The following is an 18907-nucleotide window of genomic DNA, read 5'->3' on the forward strand; positions in this document are numbered from 1 at the left end:
TGCTCCTCCCCCCGTTCTGGCCCCTCCCTCCTAGCCCTGCACCCCCCCCCCCCGTTCTGGCCCCTTCCTCCTAGCCCTGCTCCTCCCCCCGTTCTGGCCCCTCCCTCCTAGCCCTGCTCCTCCCCCCCCCGTTCTGGCCCCTCCCTCCTAGCCCTGCACCACCACTCCCCCCCCCCCCCGTTCTGGCCCCTCCATCCTAGCCCTGCTCCCCCCCCCCGTTCTGGCCCCTCCCTCCTAGCCCTGCACCACCACTCCCCCCCCCGTTCTGGCCCCTCCATCCTAGCCCTGCTCCCCCCCCCGTTCTGGCCCCTCCCTCTTATCCCTGCCCCCCCCCGTTCTGGCCCCTTCCTCCTAGCCCTGCTCCCCCCCCCATTGTGGCCCCGCCCTCCTAGCCCTGCTCCCCCCCCCCGTTCTGGCCCCTCCCTCCTAGCCCTGCTTCCCCCCCCCCGTTCTGGCCCCTCCCTCCTAGCCCTGCTTCCCCCCCCCCGTTCTGGCCCCTCCCTCCTAGCCCTGCTCCCCCCCCATTGTGGTCCCGCCCTCCTAGCCCTGCTCCCCCCCCATTCTGGCCCCGCCCTCCTAGCCCTGCTCCCCCCCCATTCTGGCCCCGCCCTCCTAGCCCTGCTCCCCCGTTCTGGCCCCTCCCTCCTAGCTCTGCACCCCGCCCCCTCTGTCCTAGGAAACTGCTCCTTTCTCAGGCCCCGCCCAATGCGGAGCCGCGTACCCACAATGCACTTGGGCCCCCGCTCAGCGCCGCAAGGGGAGGCGGAGGGATTGGCCTCCCCCGATATCTCTGGGCCGCCGGCGAGGGTCCTGCGGTCCCTTTAACGCCTGGCCCCGCCCCTCCGCTTTCCTTCGCTCCCATTGGCTCGCCTGCTGAGCTCGCTCCGCCCCCTCCCCCAACCCAGCGACTGGCCGTTGGGGGTTGGTCAGTGGGGCCCGCCTGCCGCGAGCGCGTGTAGCCGTTGGGCGCGGCCGGCAGCTTCGCGCGGCCGTTACCTGCCAGCCCCGCCCCCCAGCCAGCGGCGACAAGGACAACCCGGCCCCGCCCCTCAGCGCCAAATGCCCCGCCCACCCCCATAGGCCGCGGGGCCCGAAAGCGCCAGACCGCCAGGCCCCGCCCCCTAGACAGCCCCGTCTCCCCCAGACAGGCCCCTCCCCCCCAACTCCAGCCCCTCCCCTCCCCACAGACAGGCCCCTTCCCCCCCCAACTCCAGCCCCTCCCCACCCCACAGACAGGCCCCTCCCCCCAACTCCAGCCCCTCCCCTCCCCACAGACAGGCCCCTTCCCCCCCCAACTCCAGCCCCTCCCCACCCCACAGACAGGCCCCTTCCCCCCCCAACTCCAGCCCCTCCCCTCCCCACAGACAGGCCCCTTCCCCCCCCAACTCCAGCCCCTCCCCTCCCCACAGACAGGCCCCTTCCCCCCCCAACTCCAGCCCCTCCCCTCCCCACAGACAGGCCCCTCCCCCCCCAACTCCAGCCCCTCCCCTCCCCACAGACAGGCCCCTCCCCCCAACTCCAGCCCCTCCCCACCCCACAGACAGGCCCCTTCCCCCCCAACTCCAGCCCCTCCCCACCCCACAGACAGGCCCCTTCCCCCCCAACTCCAGCCCCTCCCCTCCCCACAGACAGGCCCCTTCCCCCCCCAACTCCAGCCCCTCCCCACCCCACCCCACAGACAGGCCGCTCCCCCCAACTCCAGCCCCTCCCCACCCCACAGACAGGCCCCTCCCCCAACTCCAGCCCCTCCCCACCCCACAGACAGGCCCCTTCCCCCCCCAACTCCAGCCCCTCCCCTCCCCACAGACAGGCCCTTCCCCCCAACTCCAGCCCCTCCCCTCACCACCCCACAGACAAGCCCCTTCCCCCCCAACTCCAGCCCCTCCCCACAGACAGGCCCTTCCCCCAACTCCAGCCCCTCCCCTCACCACCCCACAGACAGGCCCCTTCCCCCCCCAACTCCAGCCCCTCCCCTCCCCACAGACAGGCCCCTTCCCCCCCAACTCCAGCCCCTCCCCTCCCCACAGACAGGCCCCTTCCCCCCCAACTCTAGCCCCTCCCCTCACCACCCCACAGACAGGCCCCTCCCCCCACAGGCAGCTCTGTCCCCCCCCCCCCCCACACCAATCTCTTTACTGCTTATTGCCCTAGGTAGCTCCAGCACCTCCCCCACCCCAGCCCACAGCGCAGACCCCTAGGCCTCCCAACTCCCTGCTTTTGCCCTTTTGGTACCCCAGGCTCTCAGCCTCAGCTCTCCTCCCCCTTCCCCCGCCCCAATTTCCTTGCTGCAGGTGCTTCCTCCTGTGCAAGACCCTGGTTATCATCCCCTGTCCCCATCAGTGGCCCAGTACAATCCCTGCTCCATGCTCTTCTGCTCTCCTGGGCAGCTACCAGAGACTTCCTGGGAGGAAAACGAGGCCAGGCCTGCCACATGGTACGTGCCCCAGGATTAACCTCCGCAGTCTTGATTTATGAACTTTTCCTATGCAGGGGGGAACGCTTTCATCTGAGCCTTTAAAACAGGCACCGCAAAGCGGGGACCCCCAGCTCCCTTCCTGGATCTTTGCCCTGTGGGGGTGATGGTGCAGCGCTCTTATGATTAGGCATGGGGTTTGTTTTCTGATTCCGATTCTTCCCCATTAGCTGGGGTCCAAGCAGATCGAAATAATCACAGTAAAATCCAGAATAAATCCAAATGTTGCCTGTTTTCTAGTGAAAACTCTTAGTCCGATATAGGCCTAGCCCCTTTGTCCTGGGCCTTTTCATGGTTCTAGGGGAGTCTGCAGTGGATTCAGGGTTACGGGGAAAAGCAGGAGAGAGGCTATCTGGGGAGAGGGACTCTGCTCACAAAGTTTTGTGCACAGTAATGTCTTGTCCAAAATCCTTAATCTGAAATAACCAATCCTTCTTAGGAAATGGTAGCAGCTAAATTTGGAAAAAGAGAATAAGGCAGAGGCTGCGACCTCTCTTATTGAATCACTTAACCTAACCGATGAAACAGGATTTTACATCCCTACCCCACAGCCCTAAGTGCACTTCTCCTATCTACCCCACTTGGAGTAGCTGCCTCCTGTCCCCGTCCCATAGGGCACTATAAATCTTAAAACCCTGCCCTCCTCTCCCCATCCCATTACCTGGTAGGGGAGGGGGCTCTGTTGTGGGCAACATCTCCATCTCTGTTGGAGCTATTGGAGAATTGTGTCCAGTTCTGGGCACTGCATTTCAAGAAAGATGTGGAGAAATTGGAGAAGGTCCAGAGAAGCGCAACAAGAATGATTAAAGGTCTAGAAAACATGACCTATGAGGGAAGGCTGAAGGAATTGGGCTTGTTTAGTTTGGAAAAGAGAAGACTGAGAGGGGACATGATAGAGGTTTTCGGGTATTTAAAAGGGTGTCACAGGGAAGAGGGGGTAAAATTGTCCTCCTTGGCCTCTGAGGATAGGACAAGAAGCAATGGGCTTAAACTGCAGCAGGGGAGGTTTAGGTTGGAGATTAGGAAAAGCTTCCTACCTGTCAGAGTGGTTAAGCACTGGAATCAATTGCCTAGGAGGGTTGTGTAATCTCCATTGCTGGAGATATTTAAGAGTAGGTTAGACAGACACCTGTCAGGGATGGTCTAGACGGTGCTTGGTCCTGCTGTGAGGGCAGGGGACTGGATTTGATAATCTCTCGAGGTCCCTTTCAATTCTAGTATTCTGTGTTTCTATGATTCTGTCCTTTCCCAGATTGTGAGTGGAAGCTGCCTGGAAGAGTGCATCAGCTAGGCTGTATGGCTGGAAGAGCAGCAGCTCTGGCCCTGCTGTTTGCTGGCCCCTTGCCCTTCCTGCCCTCAGAGTGGGGGGCAGGCATGTGATGCTTTATGTCCTCCCTCTCCCTCCATGCATCACTACTGTGTTCATGTGCCTCTGACCTCATTAGTACTGATGATGGCAGCCTTCATGGGCCCATTCTGTTTAAGTGAGAAGTCGCAACAAATCCCATCCATTCCGCGACTGAACATCAGTCCGAGAGCTCCTGGCTCTTTGTCAAAGCAGCAACTCAACAAATCTAAACACGTAGATCACCTCCTCACTAGTGATGAAGATTTTGCAGTAAGCACCACGGGGATGGGCCCTCCCTGACAGGCTCTCAGCTGACAGCTTTGTGTGGGATGCGCAAGGTAGACCAGAATCCACCTCTCTCGGCCATAGCTGCATTTTTGTAGTTCGAAAAGCAGTTTGTGTTAGCAGATTGAGTAACTACAGCGTGACTCAGATACATGGGAGAAGCATGGTTGAGTAAGGAGGAACCTTTTCAATACAGCTGCTGACGCCAACCTCAAACTTTCCTTCCGGTTTTCATGAATTATCATGGTGATTTCTCTTCCACATTGTACATAATGACAGCATCTTTCATCATGCCTAGTGGAAGATAGAATGTAATTAGCAATGCATAGTTGGCCTTCTAGCTAGATAATCAAGACTTGCAAGCATAAAACATCATAGACTAATATTCACATCAGTCATGTTTTCACATTTCAACTCCGCACCTTTTACTTTCATGTGTAATTGATCATTAAACCAGATTGTTTATTTGTTAGCGAAAGACCCGTTCTGGTGAGAGTATGAACTATATAATGTACTTGCCACCCTTGCAAAGCATACTTGAAATGATTAAAATCATCTTGAATATTGCAGGTTTAATAGCTTATTGGTCGGCCTTCACTATGGTTTTATGTCTTTGACATCCAATATGGCCGTTTTCATGCAGGAGGATTTCAAAGAACGTTATGGACCATCAAAATAGCAATTGTTGCATGACTTCCACACGTTGAAACCCAGCTGCCTCTGTGATGGAACGCAGCATCACTAAGCGATAGTAGAGGGCAGCAGCTAAATAAGAACACCATATCCAGATGAAACTGCACAGACACGTTAGGAAATCAAAATGTGAGAGTAGAGAGGGCTCTGACTTTTGACACCTCCTTCTGTATTTCAGGACACTGATGCACTGAGCAGTCCTTGGGACAGTTCTTCTTCTTCCAGTTGCGAGGAGAAGCCATATGGAGGGCTAGCAGGGGCAGAACTCTTGGTAAGATTTTAGTTGCAGTGCTGGACTTTAATTAGGGCTCAGTGAGGAAGTCTTTCATTCATGAATTATTTGGAACCCCAAGCATAAGGGGTTACTTCAGTGATTTTAAAGAAACAAGGGTATAAAGCACAGTGAGCTTTTGTGGACTGGAGAACGTGAAGTAGGTGGCAGGGAGGCTAGAGAAGAAGAGGAGGTTGGTATGGGAAGTAAAAGCCTGGACATGAGTTCTTTAGCTGTAGAGCTAGAGAGGTTATGGAGGAAGAGATGGCAAGATTTGGCTGTGACTTGTATCCATGGGGAAAGGAGAGGGGAGAGAAAAGAAACTCCAAAGTTATGAGCCTGAATGAAGGGGAGGATGGTGATGCTGCCCACCATTCTTATAGAGACTGGGGAATGGAGAGGATTTTGAAGGGACAGTCAGAGGCAGAGGATTTGGCCATAGTAAATTCAAGCTCATCAAAACGCTTCACAGACACTGAACCTCTCAAGATACCAGCGAGTGAGGACTATCTGCTCCGTTATAGATTGGGGAACTAGTGCATGGTGAAGGAAGTTCTTTGCTCAAGTATTACAGTGAGCAAGAAGCAGAACTCCGCTTTCCCAGGTCCAATGCCACCTAAGGCCATGAGATCAATTTTCTGAACTTTTGGAGCAGTGATATGGGCTGTCTTGTGGCTTCTAGTCTCATCACGGATGTGTTGGATGTTCTTTCCTTGCCTGTGACTCCAGCCAGCAACGTAGCTCAAAGGCGCGCCTTGTTTTATATTGGTGTCTTCACCTTGTGATGCAAACTCTTGGGTTACCCTAACATCCTGCATCTTTCCCAAGGCTGGTGCTACCGAGTCCTTGTGCAGTCAGGAAGAGGAGGGCTGTAAGAAGCAGCAAAGCCATCAGGGGGCTGGAGCAGGCGTTCCCCAGAAGGAGGGGTAGGTCTGCTCTGTTGTGTTATATTAGATGAACAATATGGGCCCAAAGAATCAGAGGTGTTAAAACGACCCACTGACTGGCCAATATTAAGTAGTTTTAAACCAGAGCTGGAGTTTGGTGTACGGCGATTTCAGCCTGCCTAGTACCATGACAAACGTCATTAAACGTCCTTAGGCTCTTTAGGAGCTCTGCCGCTGAGGGTACATCTAGATTACACGCTTCTTTCAAAAGAACTTTTTTGAAAGAATCTTTTGAAAAAGCTTCTTTTGAGAGAGATCATCTAGACAGCCACAACTTTTTTGGAAAAAGCGATCCGCTTTTTCAAAAGTGAGCACCCAGGCAATCTGGATGTTCTCTTTCGAAAAAGCCCTGTTTGCGTTCAAGAACACCTTTTCTTGAAAGAGCTCTTTCAAAAAAAGGCATTCTTCCTCATAAAATGAGGTTTACCACTGTCAGGGGTGGCCCGTGAGCCTAGGCGAGCTAGGCAGCTGCCTAGGGTGCCGCTGGCCCGGGCGCCCCATGATGACATCACAACCATCGACAGCCGTGCAGGTAGGGGCACCAATTGTGCCACCCCGCCTAGGGTGCCAGCTGCTGCAGCCGGCCTCAGACCGCTCCTAACCGCTGTCAAAAAAACCTCCACGTTCTTTCAATTTAATTTCGAAAGAACGCAGTGACAGTCTAGATGCAGGTGAATTTTTTTTTTTGTTTCTCAAAAAATGGCCACTATTTTCAAAAAACCCTGTAGTCTAGACACAGCCTGAGCTTTTCATCAGCCTTACTGAAAGCTAAGGCAAAATATTTGTTTACATGTTGGACCAGGCCTAGATTGCCTTTAATCTCCACCCCATCCTCAGTGGTCCCACTTCTTTCCTTGTTTTCTTTTTATTTATTTAGCTCTAGTGTACGACCTTTTGCTATTGGTTTTAATTTTCTTTGCAAGGTATGACTATTTGGCCTTTGGCAGTTCTCACTTCACCCCTACACTTTTTGACAGAGGGGCCGACTTTCAGTGTTCTCCAGGAGTGCTCTACCCATTCTCCGCCCTGAGGCCCCACCCTTGCTCTGCATCTTCCTGCCCACACTCCACACCCTTCCCACACCTGCCTCACCTCCTCCCTAGGCTCAGCCCACCTTTGCTCTATGTTTTCCCACTCCTGCTCCTCATCTCCTTCCTGCCTGCCTTTGAACAGCTGATTGGGTTCAGGCAGGAGGTGCTGGGAGGGAGAGAAGCAGATTGGCGGAGTCCTCCAAATAGTTGTTCAGTGGGTGGCTGGTGGGAACCCCTCGGAGTCAGGGCCAGTGCTTTCTGACCTCCAAAAAGTAGCATTGTTTGTTGACGCCTCCCATCTTCCATTCCTTGTAGGCTTTCTGCTTTCTCTTAATCACCAGTTTGAGATGCTTGGACTGCAGTCCTTCCCTACAATTTCTTCCCCTTGCATGGGATGCCGGCAGAGTTTCTGCAACTTTGACTTAAAGCAGGAGTGGAAAATCTTTTTTGGGTCAGGGACCACTGACCACAGACAGATCTGTCAGGGGAGTGCCACACACAAGTGAGAAACAGGGGAAAAAAAACCTTCACTGACGTGGTCCCTGACTGAGAAGGAGAAAGATACTCCCCATATTTTCCTTACACAGCAGAGCCTTGGGGGGCCTTGGCGGGGGCACCATTGTGGGCTCCCCAGTACTTGAGGGGAGCCCTGAACCTCAGGGGATGGATCCAAACAAGCTGGGGACCACATGCAGCCCCCAACCCTGAGGTTTTCCACCCTTGACTTAAAGTAATTCCAGTCCGCCTCCACATTCAGATCTTTGAGATCCTCAGTCCAGTCCACTTCCTGAACTAATTCCCTTATTTTTTTTTAATTTACCCCTTTGCAATCAAGGACCCTAGATGCAGCTGTTTATCCTTCCATTTACCTTAAACTGAATTGGCTCATGCTCACTCGAACCAGGGTTGTCCCCTACACCTAGTTCTTCTGGGAGGTCCTCACTACTCAACAATACCAAATCCAAAATGGGATCACCTCTTGTTTGGATCACTGATCGGTGAAGACATCTGTCAGCTCTCGCATCCAGGAAAATCTGGGCCCTACTGCAATTAGTAACACTGGTCCTCCAGTCTGTTTCTGGGAAATTAGTCTCCCACAATCACACAATTCCCGATAGTATTTATTTCATTAAAATATTAACAAGGTGTCTTTCAGATCCTGGCGGTCTGTAGCATCCCCCCAGCAGTATCCCAGGAGCCACTGGTAGCTTTGTTTACTAAAGTGACTTTGAGCCAAATAGACTCTTATCATTCCATCACTTCTAATTTTTTTACAGTTCTCCTTATCATTAATATGCCCTGTCACTCTGCCACCTTTATCTTTATTTCTGTCTTTCCTGATCAGCACATGGCCTTCCATGTCCTCCCATTGTGACTACATTCCACCATGTTTTTGATTAGGGATGTAATAGTGTGGTCAATTAACCGATTAACTGATAAGCAAAAGCGTATAGGTTAATGCTGTAGACTACATGCACTCCCGCCCCATCCCCCAAGTAGTTTTCTTAGCAAGCTGGCCAGGAGCCCAGCTCACTCCTGGCTTGTGACGGGTCTGGGACCTACCCCGCTGCAGCTCTGCATTTAAAATGTATTAGGAGCCGGCAGGCAGGCAGTCCGGCTCAGTCCTGGCTCATGCTTGGTCCAGGACCTACCCCTGCTATGGCTCTACATTTGAAGTGTATTAGGAGCTGCATGGGCAGGCAGCTAAGCTCAGTTCCGGCTTGTGCCGGGTCCGGGAGCTCAGATGTCCCCTAGACAGGGGCTGCTGCCACCCCCCACTACTGCCTCTTTATCAGAGGCAGCAGCACCGGACAACAGGCAGCCAGTCCACAAGGGGAGCTGGTTTTTAAACTGGCTCCCCTGGCGGACCAGCTCCTGTTTGGTACCCGCACTGCTGCCTCTGATCCAGCTCCTGTTTGGTACCCGCACTGCTGCCCCTCAGGAATGAGGCCGGAGTTCACTGGCTGCCAGCCCTGCCCCCGGGTATTATAGAATAGTCAGCTAACCAATAAGGATTCATGAGGTTACTCGATTATTCAGTTAACCGATATTTAACATCCCTATTTCTGATATCCCTGTAGTAACTGGTTTCATTTCCTGCACCAGGCATTCTAGTTCCTCCATTTTCTTACCCACTCTGTAAATGTTCATTAACCTTTTTACCATAGAACTCACAATTAGGGTAAGTGTGAAGGTCCAGTTATCACAACAGTTCTCTGGGGAGCTGTGGGAACTGACAGAGCCATAAACCCAGCCTTTTTCAAGGGGCTGAGTGGGGATCAGCTGGAGATGGTGCAAGGACTGCACCATAAGATATATGAAATGTTGCATGGCAAACTAGCACTCAGTCAGTATGTGGGTTGGACGACAGCATCACAGCACCAAATAGAGAAAGCTTCTCTTTGAAGGAACATCAGATGCTTGTGTTCCAAATTATCAGTACATGGCCAACAGTTTTAGATTTTTTTACATGGCCGCAAAATCCAGATAGTTGATTCCCTCCCCCTCCTTTCTAGTTCAAATATCTTCTTAATCTGTGCAAAACACAGTAAGGAGATCACAGGTTTCCTGACTGGCTTGCAGACATCACAAATAGCTTAGGTTTGGATTTTAACCCCGGGAGGTGGGGGGAAGACGTCTTCTGCATGCATGTGGCCCTTTATTTTCCTCATTAGACCTTTCATCTCTACAGTTCATGGACGAATATTGCTTTCACCCACTCCCAAGTGTCCAGAGCCCCTGCTGAGGGCGAGATCCATCATCAGGCACCGAGGAGAAAGGTGGCAAGCGGACAAGTGGACCAGAAGAACCCTCTGTTTGAGGATTTTGAGGGAACTCTGATAGGTAACGTCCTCAGAAGTATCCTGAAGATGAGGTGCTAGGGTGCCGTTGAGGGCCTGTTTGAGACTATCAGAGACCATCTGCCAGCTGCGAGGGCAGGTTGCCATTACTGGCTTGTATTCTGACTGGCCTGGAAAACCGATCACTTGTGCTGTAGTCACTTGGCGTTGTCTTCCCAGTGCAGCGTATTTGAGAGGGGAAGCGGAAGAGCTGGCAGGGACTCTGAACGTATGGTGGAGCTGGAGCTAACTGCCTGTCTGAAGCCCTGTGTACACATTCAGCTGGCTAGCCCTTCATGCTCCTGGCATGGTACTTCAACTAGTGCATCACAGCTGGCACAGGGATGTCTGCCAGTGCCAGCAACTCCCTCCATGGCTCCAGTGTCGACATACCTTGTGAGGCCATCAGTCCTGCACCTTGCTTCCCACAGAGGGTGCAGCAGAGCAAAGTACTGTGATTCTGTCAGCCATGGCCTGTAGGGCGCTCTCCTTCCCCGAAAGCCCCTCTGCTTGAAGCCAGTGTTAAAAGAGCTCGTATTTGTATGGAGACAGTTTAAAAATAATATACAAATTGTATATCCATGAATTTGGCCAGCTCCCCGCCAATCTGATGGGCTAGCACAGAGCACATTTGAATAATTGGCACTTACAGATGACTTCTGCATCAGAGACACACACAAGCCCCCTGCCTTCAGTGCTGTTTTATACTGTGCTGATTTCAGCCTCCAGCATATTCCCACTTGGTAATCACCTTCCCACACATCGCGTGAGATTAGCACATTTCAGTCCAACTGTCCAGTGTACTGGGTCTGAGTAGAATCCCAGCCGTCAAACAGTAGAGGATGTTCTAGCTAAGGGCTCAGGAGTGGTGGGATAGATTGGTAGAGCAGCATAGGGATGGAAGAACAGAAGGGCCATGGACCATAGAAGAGCTGTGTGCTTGGGGAGCCCGGGACTGGCATAACTCCTTGATTTAGAAAAATATGATTCTGTTCTATTCAAAACCCTTTACTCTGACCATCTCTGTGGCCTTTGAGTGCCTGCGCTTTATGGTTTGCTTCTTGTGCCTGTTTTCCTTCATTTCTCTTAGATCAAGACCTCAAAGATGCTAAAGCTCACCCACATCCCGTGAAGAATCCGAGAGCCTTTGTTTACCAGCCTAGCTCAACAGAACATGCCCAAGGTAAATAAACACACGGATACCCACCCAGATGCCTGACGATCTAAGGGATGGTTCTGCCTGAAGACCTTCTCCAAGAACCAGAACCTCTGTACTGGGTAAAAATATTCCAGGTCTGCTTTTCTGTACAGGAGCTTTCAGTATGCTGGATTCTCTTGCGGAAACTTGTTAAAATTATCAGAGGGATGGCCCTGTTAGTCTGTATGCGCAAAAACAACAAGGAGTCCTTTGACACCTTAAAGACTACCATTTATTTGTGCATGAGCTTTTACAGGCAAAGACCCACTTCATCAGATGCCTCTGACAGGTGAAGTGGATTTTTGCCAACAAAAGCTTATGCCCAAACAAATCTGTTAGTCTTTAAGGTGCCACAGGACTCCTTGGTGTTAAAATTGGAGATTATCAAACTTCCAAGCTGGAACAAGAGAGCTGCATCTACACTGGCATGATTTTGCGCAAATACTTTTTACGGAAAAGATTTTCTGTTAAAAGTATTGGTGCAAGAGAGCATCCACACTGGCATGTGGTTTTGCGCAAAAGCATCCGTGCCAGTGTAGACGCTCTCTTGCGCAAGAAAGCTCTGATGGCCATTTTAGCCATCGGGCTTTCTTGCGCAAGGAATTCATGTTGCCTATCTACACTGGCCTCTTGCACAAGAACAGTTGCGCACGAGGGCTTATTCCTGAGCGGGAGCATCATAGTTCTTGCGCAAGAAGCACTGATTTCACACACTAGAACGTCAGTGTTCTTGTGCAAGAACTCCCTGCCAGTGTAGACAGGCAGCATGTTTTTGCGCAAAAGCGGCTGCTTTGGCGCAAGATCGTGCCAATGTAGACACAGCCAAGGGGTGCATTTAGAGCAGAGTAGTAAGTGTGTTCTTCTGCAAGCAACTAGGCTGCTTTGAAATGTGCCTAGCGTTGGTAAGGTATGAATAAGACCACATAGGGAAACTGCATTTCCGCATTGTCCGAAACAGTGGACTCAGGAATTGTCCCTGGACAGAGACAAGCTAGCAACGACCATCCTGCCTGAGTTTAAAAATCATGTAGAAGTTGAGATTGATGCTGAACGGCAGATACAGTGATCTGGCCACTTGGTATCCTGGCTGCTTCTCAGTTTCCAAATGACTGTGTGCTGACCCTTTCCCAGGTCTCAAGCATGGGCTGTGAAGAGGGGTCAGAAAAGGTGGGGGGCTTAATTAATAAAGGAAGAGGGGTCAGAAAAGGCAGGGGGCTTAATTTGTGAATGCTGCCAGTGCCCATTGCCAGAGCATCCAGGAGAAATGTACAGCTGTCCCCCTTCCTCTGTGAACACCGCTCAGTCCCAGAAAGATGCACAGATCAGTTAGAGGCCATTCAGAGTACAGAGAAACTGGAGACAGGGCTGGAGGGATTGATGTGTGAGGAAAAGCTGTGAGGACTAGATGTGTCCAACTTTCCTGGGCCATGCCTAAGGGGTGGGGATGGAAACACAATTCTAAAAGTACCGGACAGTTGAATTTCTCCTAGAGAGTGAGGGGAATGGCTTATGGTGGTACCTGGCACTAGAACAGGATGGGCAAAGGGGCCTCCGCGAGCTGGATCTGGCCCGCCAAGTGGGTGGATCCAGCCACTCCCCCATCCCCAGGCCAATCAGGGCCTGGGAGCAGGAGGGGAGTGAAATCTCTCGCTCCCTGGTCCTGCTCCTGCCCTGCAAGCACCGGGCACCCCTTGTAGGGCGGGGGCAGGGAGCAAGAGACTTTGTGTGCTCCTCCTGCCCCCAGACCCTGATTGGCCTGGGGGGTGGGAGGAAGCTCTCAAATTCTCCTCCTGCCCTGCAAGGTGGCGGGTGCCTAGAGGGAGCTGCCAGTTGTTCGGAACAGCTGGCAGTTCTCTCTAGGCTGGGGGGGAGCATGAGGGCAAAGGCTTCATGTGCTCCCCCACCTCCATGCCAATCAGGGTCTTTGGGAGGGGGAGCAGGAAGTATCCTGGCCCCTCCCCTTCTGGGCGGCCTGAGGCCACTTAAAAAATTAGTGAAGTGGCCCCCCGTCTAAAATAATTGCCCACCCCTGCTCTAGAACAAGGAGTGAACAGCTGCAGTCTAATATTGTCTGACTAGTAATCACCTAACAGTAAAAGATGATTGGTTTCCAGTCTGATACCATCCCTGCATGGGGAGTGTGGCTTGGTGGGGGGATCTTATCCCTGACAGAGCTAGGACTGAATCCTGTCCACTGATTCCTTTCTTATCCAGTCAGTTTTCATGCCTCATTAGTGCCTCTTTCAAAAGAGAGCCTATACTGCTAACTTTCCACAGGAGATCCACCGCCAGTGGCTAAGCTGGCTGTAGCGTCAAGTGACAAGAGAGAGCAGAGGGACAACTCAAAAGCTCCATCTGAGATAATTAGTCAGAGGCAGATGCAGTCCCTTGCCAAGAGCACACAAACGGAAGGTAAGTCGCACGGATAAGGCACAGTCGCTGGGTGGGAGAAGGCTGTGTGCTGGTGCTAACTGCATCTGTTTGTAATTGTATGGGCCTGGGGCTCTATTCATGACTCAGCTGCTGACTCTCTGTGTGCTCTGCCTCATTTGCCTGACCTGTAAAATGGGATTGATGATGCTGGCCTAGCTTTATAAGTGCCAGGTCATAAGTTCTTCAGGCAGGCAGTGTGGGTCTGGACAGCTCCTAGCACGTTATCAGCAGCACCTGACTGCAAATGGTAGGCTGCCGCTCTGTGTTGGGAGACTGTTTTACATGCTGACGTGCTGCAAAGATGTTTATGTGCCTGCAGCAGGTGCCATGCAAAATGCCCCAAATTGCTTACAGACAAAACAAGTCAGCCGCGAGAGGCCTTGGGTGACAGGATTTTTGGATGCCACTAGAACAGACAGCAGGTCTTTGCATGACTGCCTGGTCCAGGCCAGGCTCTCAGGAGGGCTGTGATGACACCCAGCAGCACAAACTGTGTCACACAGTCTGGATGCTGAAGTCAGGGGGAACCACAGAGTCTGCCTGTGTCCAGCTACCTCAGTGAAGAGTCCCCTTCGTACTGTTCCCAGCCCAGTTCTGTCTCTTCTCTGTGGCTGGACATACTGCACAAGGTGAGTGCCAGCATGCATTGCATAGGTTAGTCTTGCTAGAAGGGAGTGCTGAGGAGGGATTTGAACCAAGTTCGTTACTGCTGGGGCACGGGGGCAGGGAGTTCACATGGAAGATGAAGGAAGAGCAAAGGGGCTGGAGAAGCTGCAGGCTCGATTCAAATGATGGTGCAAAAAGAAGCAGGAAGCAACCTGCCATCACCAGATAGAGAGCGGTTTTGCCTCTGGGGTGAGAGGCCTGTGTTTGTACGGCTGACGGGCCGGAAGTGCGCTATGTAGCTAGAGACATGAGCAGTATGCAGCAGGTGGGCAGTGTGATTTCACATACTGTGGCCAGCCAGTGGGCATGTGGTCTCAGGCACCCCGTGCCTGCAGGCAGTAGCGGATAGATTGTGGTGATGCCAAAGGAAACGTGGAGTGACCAGCCTGGTGCTGGTGGAATGGGAGGCTGGCTGAGCTCCCAGCTCTGTGAAAGCCGATTCCTGAGCCAGCCAGCTGTTGCTCAGGGGACGCTGCTGCCTTTTCCGCGTTTCTTTTTCCAAAGAGAAAGAGAGCTGAAAGGCTGGAGCCCAGACTGCATTGGCGGCAGCGTCTGACTAACATTCCTTTGTTGCTCTTTTGTCTAGAGCCCTCTGCAGACCAGACCCAGCCTCCCTGCTTCCCCGATGGCGGAGGGAACAAGAACAGCTCTGGGCTTGAGAAGAGGAACTCTCCCCCTCCACTGGGAGGAGCAGGAAGGAAATGGGCTGAGGGGTGTGAAGTGGCGCGTGAAGAGGAACTGAAAGAGGTAATGGTCCCTCTGTACCCGCTTGCATGGAGGCCTGGGGTAGCGTCACGTGGCAGTTCCCAGTTCAGTACAGCACGGGGCACTGCTGAGTCCTATTTCGATTTGTATGTCTGAGGCCACCTCCCTGTGCCATGCTGTGCCTAGCCACTATCTGTCTTACTGCCAGACTGGCCAGGGCTGCCTAGCTATATGCGTCCATCCATAATGCAGTACACAGACTAGCTGCAGGGATCTATAGACTTGGCCCGTGCTAGTGTAATTGGTTTTGAAACGGTACCTTAAAATGCCTCTTGAGGCACTGCTCCTCACAGCCAGCTAGCCTGGAGAGCTGTGGTGTGTAGAGTTCAGTGGTTCTCACATTGGTCTCCTGCAACAGCAGCTAAACATCTCTGAGGCGTCAAGTGGCCTTGTAGCCCAGTTGGTGAACACTTAACTCGTCCAAAAAGCCTCGGGAGACTCTTCTCTCAAGCCTGAAAGCACGTCTGCGTCCTGTGCAGCTGCTTCATGGCCTCTGCAAGTGGCCTGAGGGAATTGTCTAGGAACCTCGTGTGTTCTGTGTGTGGCTCTTCTGCTTTTGTGCTTCCATCCCTGTAATGGAAGCAGTGGGCGGCTGGAGTGACAAGTGTGACGGAAAGCAGAGCAGGGCATGTTTGGTGTAAACTTGGCTGTGATCACAAGCCAGTCCTCAGAAGGAGAGTCCCCTGCTGCAGAAGGATCTGGAGGGGTAAGTGCTGTGCAGGCCTCATGCTGTGAGGGAGGAGCCAGTGTGTGTTGTTTACAAGCCAATAGAGGATTTTTTTATTTTCTCCCCAAAAGCTAGTGCTAGAAACCCTAGCTAAGCACTGAACGTCTTCTGCTCTTTGTAGCCTCACTGGTAACCCAGCAAACAACTGGGAGGTGGGCGGGAATCCATCTCCCTGTTGCTCTCCTTTGGCTAAGGTACATCGAGGGAGCTCTTCAGCTCTCACAGTCGGGCATTTTTTCCAGGGGCTAGAGAAGAGTGCAGTGCGGATTATTATTTCATGGTGTTGTTCTTTGTTGCCTGGTTTACAGTAAAGCCCAGGGGCTCAGGTCAGTTCGGCTGGGTGCTGTACCAAGAGCTTTCAGTGGAAGGTACTTTTCTGAGTGCGACCACCCTTCGGTGCCATTAAGCAGCCCGGGACTTGTCCTGTCCCCACAGAAGTTCCTCTCTAGCCCTAATACGAAAGTGCTTCCCTGTGAGAAAATGTGGGAGCCTCCAGAGAGGGGCTGTGATCCTTGTGTCATTTGTTCTGCTGACTTCGGTTCACTTGCTCTGCCCAAATTGAAGTGTTGCTCGCAGCCCAGGACCTCTGGTGTGCTAAAGGAACAGAAGTTAGAGTTTGGCTTTCGTTTCTGAAGGGGATTTTGAAGAGCTTTGCATTCCGGAAGTGTCTGCTTAGTTAATAAAGTTCCCCTTAGGAAGAGGATTAACCACTTGATTACCTTCTACGTGTGTCTGAGGTTGGCCTGGAAACCCTGGCGGATTCTCTGCTGTAGCTAAGATCTAAAAGCTGTATGTTTCATGGGATCGCAGCACCGTTTTCTCCCAGCTCACTTGAAGTCACTTGACTTCTGAAAACTCCAGTATTTTGTGTGTCTGGAACACTTTCAGCTGAGAGGACTCCTAGAGCAGGGGGCTCCAGCCTTTTAAAGCATGAAATCACTTTTTGAATTTAAGTGCAATCCAGGATCTGCCTCAAACCCAAACAACCTTGCCCCGCCCCACTCACTCCTTTCTTCTTCCCTCCCTCTCTCCCTCACCCTCACTGACTTTTATCAGGCTGGGGGCAGAGGGCTGGGCTGCAGGGGAGGGTGATGCGGACGCTGACCTTGGGCTAAAGGTTTTGGAGTGTGGGAGGGGTTCTTAGCTAAGCCTGGGGCACAGAGCTGAAGTGCAGAAGGGTGCAGGCTCTAGGAGGGAGATTGGGTGCGGGAGGGACTCAGGGCTAGGGCAAGGGTTTGGGGTGCAGGAGGGGTTCATGACTGGGGCCGGGGTTCGGAATGCAAGCTCCAGCTGGGCATCGCTTACCACAGGTGGCTTCTGGGTAATAGGGCTAAGGCAGGCTCTCCCCTGCTCTGGGCCTGCACCACTGCCAAAAGCAGCCAGCAAACTCCCTCCATCCCCCCACCCCCGCTCTGTGGAGATGGGATACAGGGTGGGGGGAAGGGCACCCTGACATCAGCCCCCTCCATCCTTCCCCTGCCCTGCACAGCAAGCAGGAGGCTCCCAGGGGTGGGAGGCAGCTCCAAGGCAGAGGGCAGGAGCAGCACAGCAGTGCTGAGACAGGCAGATGAAGTGCCAGCCCTTGAGAGCCGCCTGGCCAAACCAGTCACGCTCACCTGTCACAGGCTCCAAGATCGACCAGTAGATCCCCGTCGACTGGCTGGTGCCCCCGGCCTAGAGGGTCTGACCAAGCTGTGATAGTGATTAGCGAGCTCAGGGTAAGTGACGGGTCTGTGTTCGGGGCTTCTGCCCTCTACTCCCCAAAGTCTCATCTGAGCACGTTCAAGGCGATTTGCCCAGTGCGGTCTGTGGGCTCCACACTGGGGCCTCCACGCTGTTCTGCAGTCAAACCCTACCTGTGTACTTCACCGCGTCCCTGACAAACCAGCTATGAGGCAGTACGCTGGATCCCAGCTTTTGTGCCGCCATCCCCCGCCCTCCCACGCACATGCACATGCTTCAAGGGAGCTTTGCCACTTGGGCCTGGGCTAGCGAGCTACCCCAGCCCTGCTCTGCCAAGGCCCCTCGTTCCTGGTGTGGATCTCAGCTCCTCTAGAACTGGTCTCACATTGGAGCAGCCTGATTCCATGCTCAGTTGCTCTGATGATGGGCACTGTAGGTAGGCACTAGGGATGTAATAGTGTAGTCGATTAACCGATAAGCAAAAGCTTATAGGTCAGTGCTATGGAATACACACATTACCCCCTTTCCAGTACATTTTTAGCAGGCTGGCCAGCAGCCCGGCACAGTCCTGGCTTGCACTGGGTCCAGGACCTACTCCTGCTGCGGCTGTACATTTAAAGTGTATTAGGAGCCAGGCGGGCAGACAGCCCAGCTCAGTTCTGGCTGACGCTGTGTCCAGGAGCTCAGCCCCTCCCATGGACGGGGTTGCTGCCACCCCACGCTGCTGCCTCTGGTTTTTAAATTGGCTCCCCTTGCGGACCAGTTCCCATCTGGGGAAAATGTGCTGGAGGGAAAAGAGAGCAATTCACATGTCATCATCTGACATCATGCGCCGGCATCCACACTGTCCGTTATAGGGGAACTTCAGGCCTATTTTGTCTAATTCTGTAGAGTACCATGTACAGCAGTGGTCACCAGCCAGTCGATCGGGATCTACCGGGAGATCTTGGAGTCTCTGAGTGGGGATCCTGACTGCTTTGGCCAGGAAGCTCTCAAGTGCAGGCACTTCAGCTGCCCTCCCGCCACTGTCCTGCTGCTCCTGCCCTCTGCCTTGGAGCTGCCCCTCCCCCCCCCGGAGCCTTCTGTGGGAGGGAGAAGGGGGAGCTGATGTCAAGGTGTCCCTCCTCTCTCCCCCCCTTTGTACCCTATCTCCACACAGAGAGAAGGGGGTGGAGGGAGCTTAGCGATGGAAATCTGTCAATTGCACACACGGTGCGTGTCTGTCATTCTCTCTTCCCCCCCCCCCTTCCCTCCTCTCCCGACCCAACACATACGTGTGGGGTTGTTAGTTCTTTTACGGCTTGCAACATGGGTTAGTTTGGGGGTTGACTGGTCCGTGCATTTCATCATTTTCCTTGCTCTCTTACGCCTAAATTCTTTGAGCAGTGAGTTCTCAGGTGCCGAACCTGCCCTGGCTGGGGTCATTATCCCCGGGGTGATGGCTGCTCCTGGAAGTGGCTGGCGTGTCCCTGCAGCCCCTGAGAGAGGCAGAGCAGGGGGTCTCCACATGACCGCCCCTGCAGCTCCCAGTGATCAGTAATCGGGAA

The 18907-nt window shown here is 53.2% G+C and overlaps 1 protein-coding gene across 4 annotated transcripts in view; it reads left to right on the forward strand.

Annotated features, from left to right (window-relative positions):
- LOC102453769 (uncharacterized) overlaps positions 1-18907 on the forward strand; it is a 32669-nt gene that overhangs the window by 5478 nt on the left and 8284 nt on the right. The window contains exons 1-7 of one of the 4 annotated variants that reach the window (XM_075924839.1): positions 2113-2434; positions 4978-5070; positions 5899-5996; positions 9741-9892; positions 10979-11071; positions 13364-13498; positions 14772-14932. In XM_075924839.1, the coding sequence (XP_075780954.1) occupies positions 2432-2434; positions 4978-5070; positions 5899-5996; positions 9741-9892; positions 10979-11071; positions 13364-13498; positions 14772-14932 (735 nt within the window). In that variant the 5' untranslated portion in view covers positions 2113-2431. Of the gene's footprint in view, positions 1-2112; positions 2435-4977; positions 5071-5898; positions 5997-9740; positions 9893-10978; positions 11072-13363; positions 13499-14771; positions 14933-18907 lie in introns of those variants that run through there. The other 3 variants (XM_075924835.1, XM_075924858.1, XM_075924847.1) reach the window with 3 other exon arrangements.

The sequence above is a fragment of the Pelodiscus sinensis genome, chromosome 1 (genome assembly GCF_049634645.1).
Source record: "Pelodiscus sinensis isolate JC-2024 chromosome 1, ASM4963464v1, whole genome shotgun sequence".
NCBI classification, from domain to species: Eukaryota; Metazoa; Chordata; order Testudines; family Trionychidae; genus Pelodiscus; species Pelodiscus sinensis.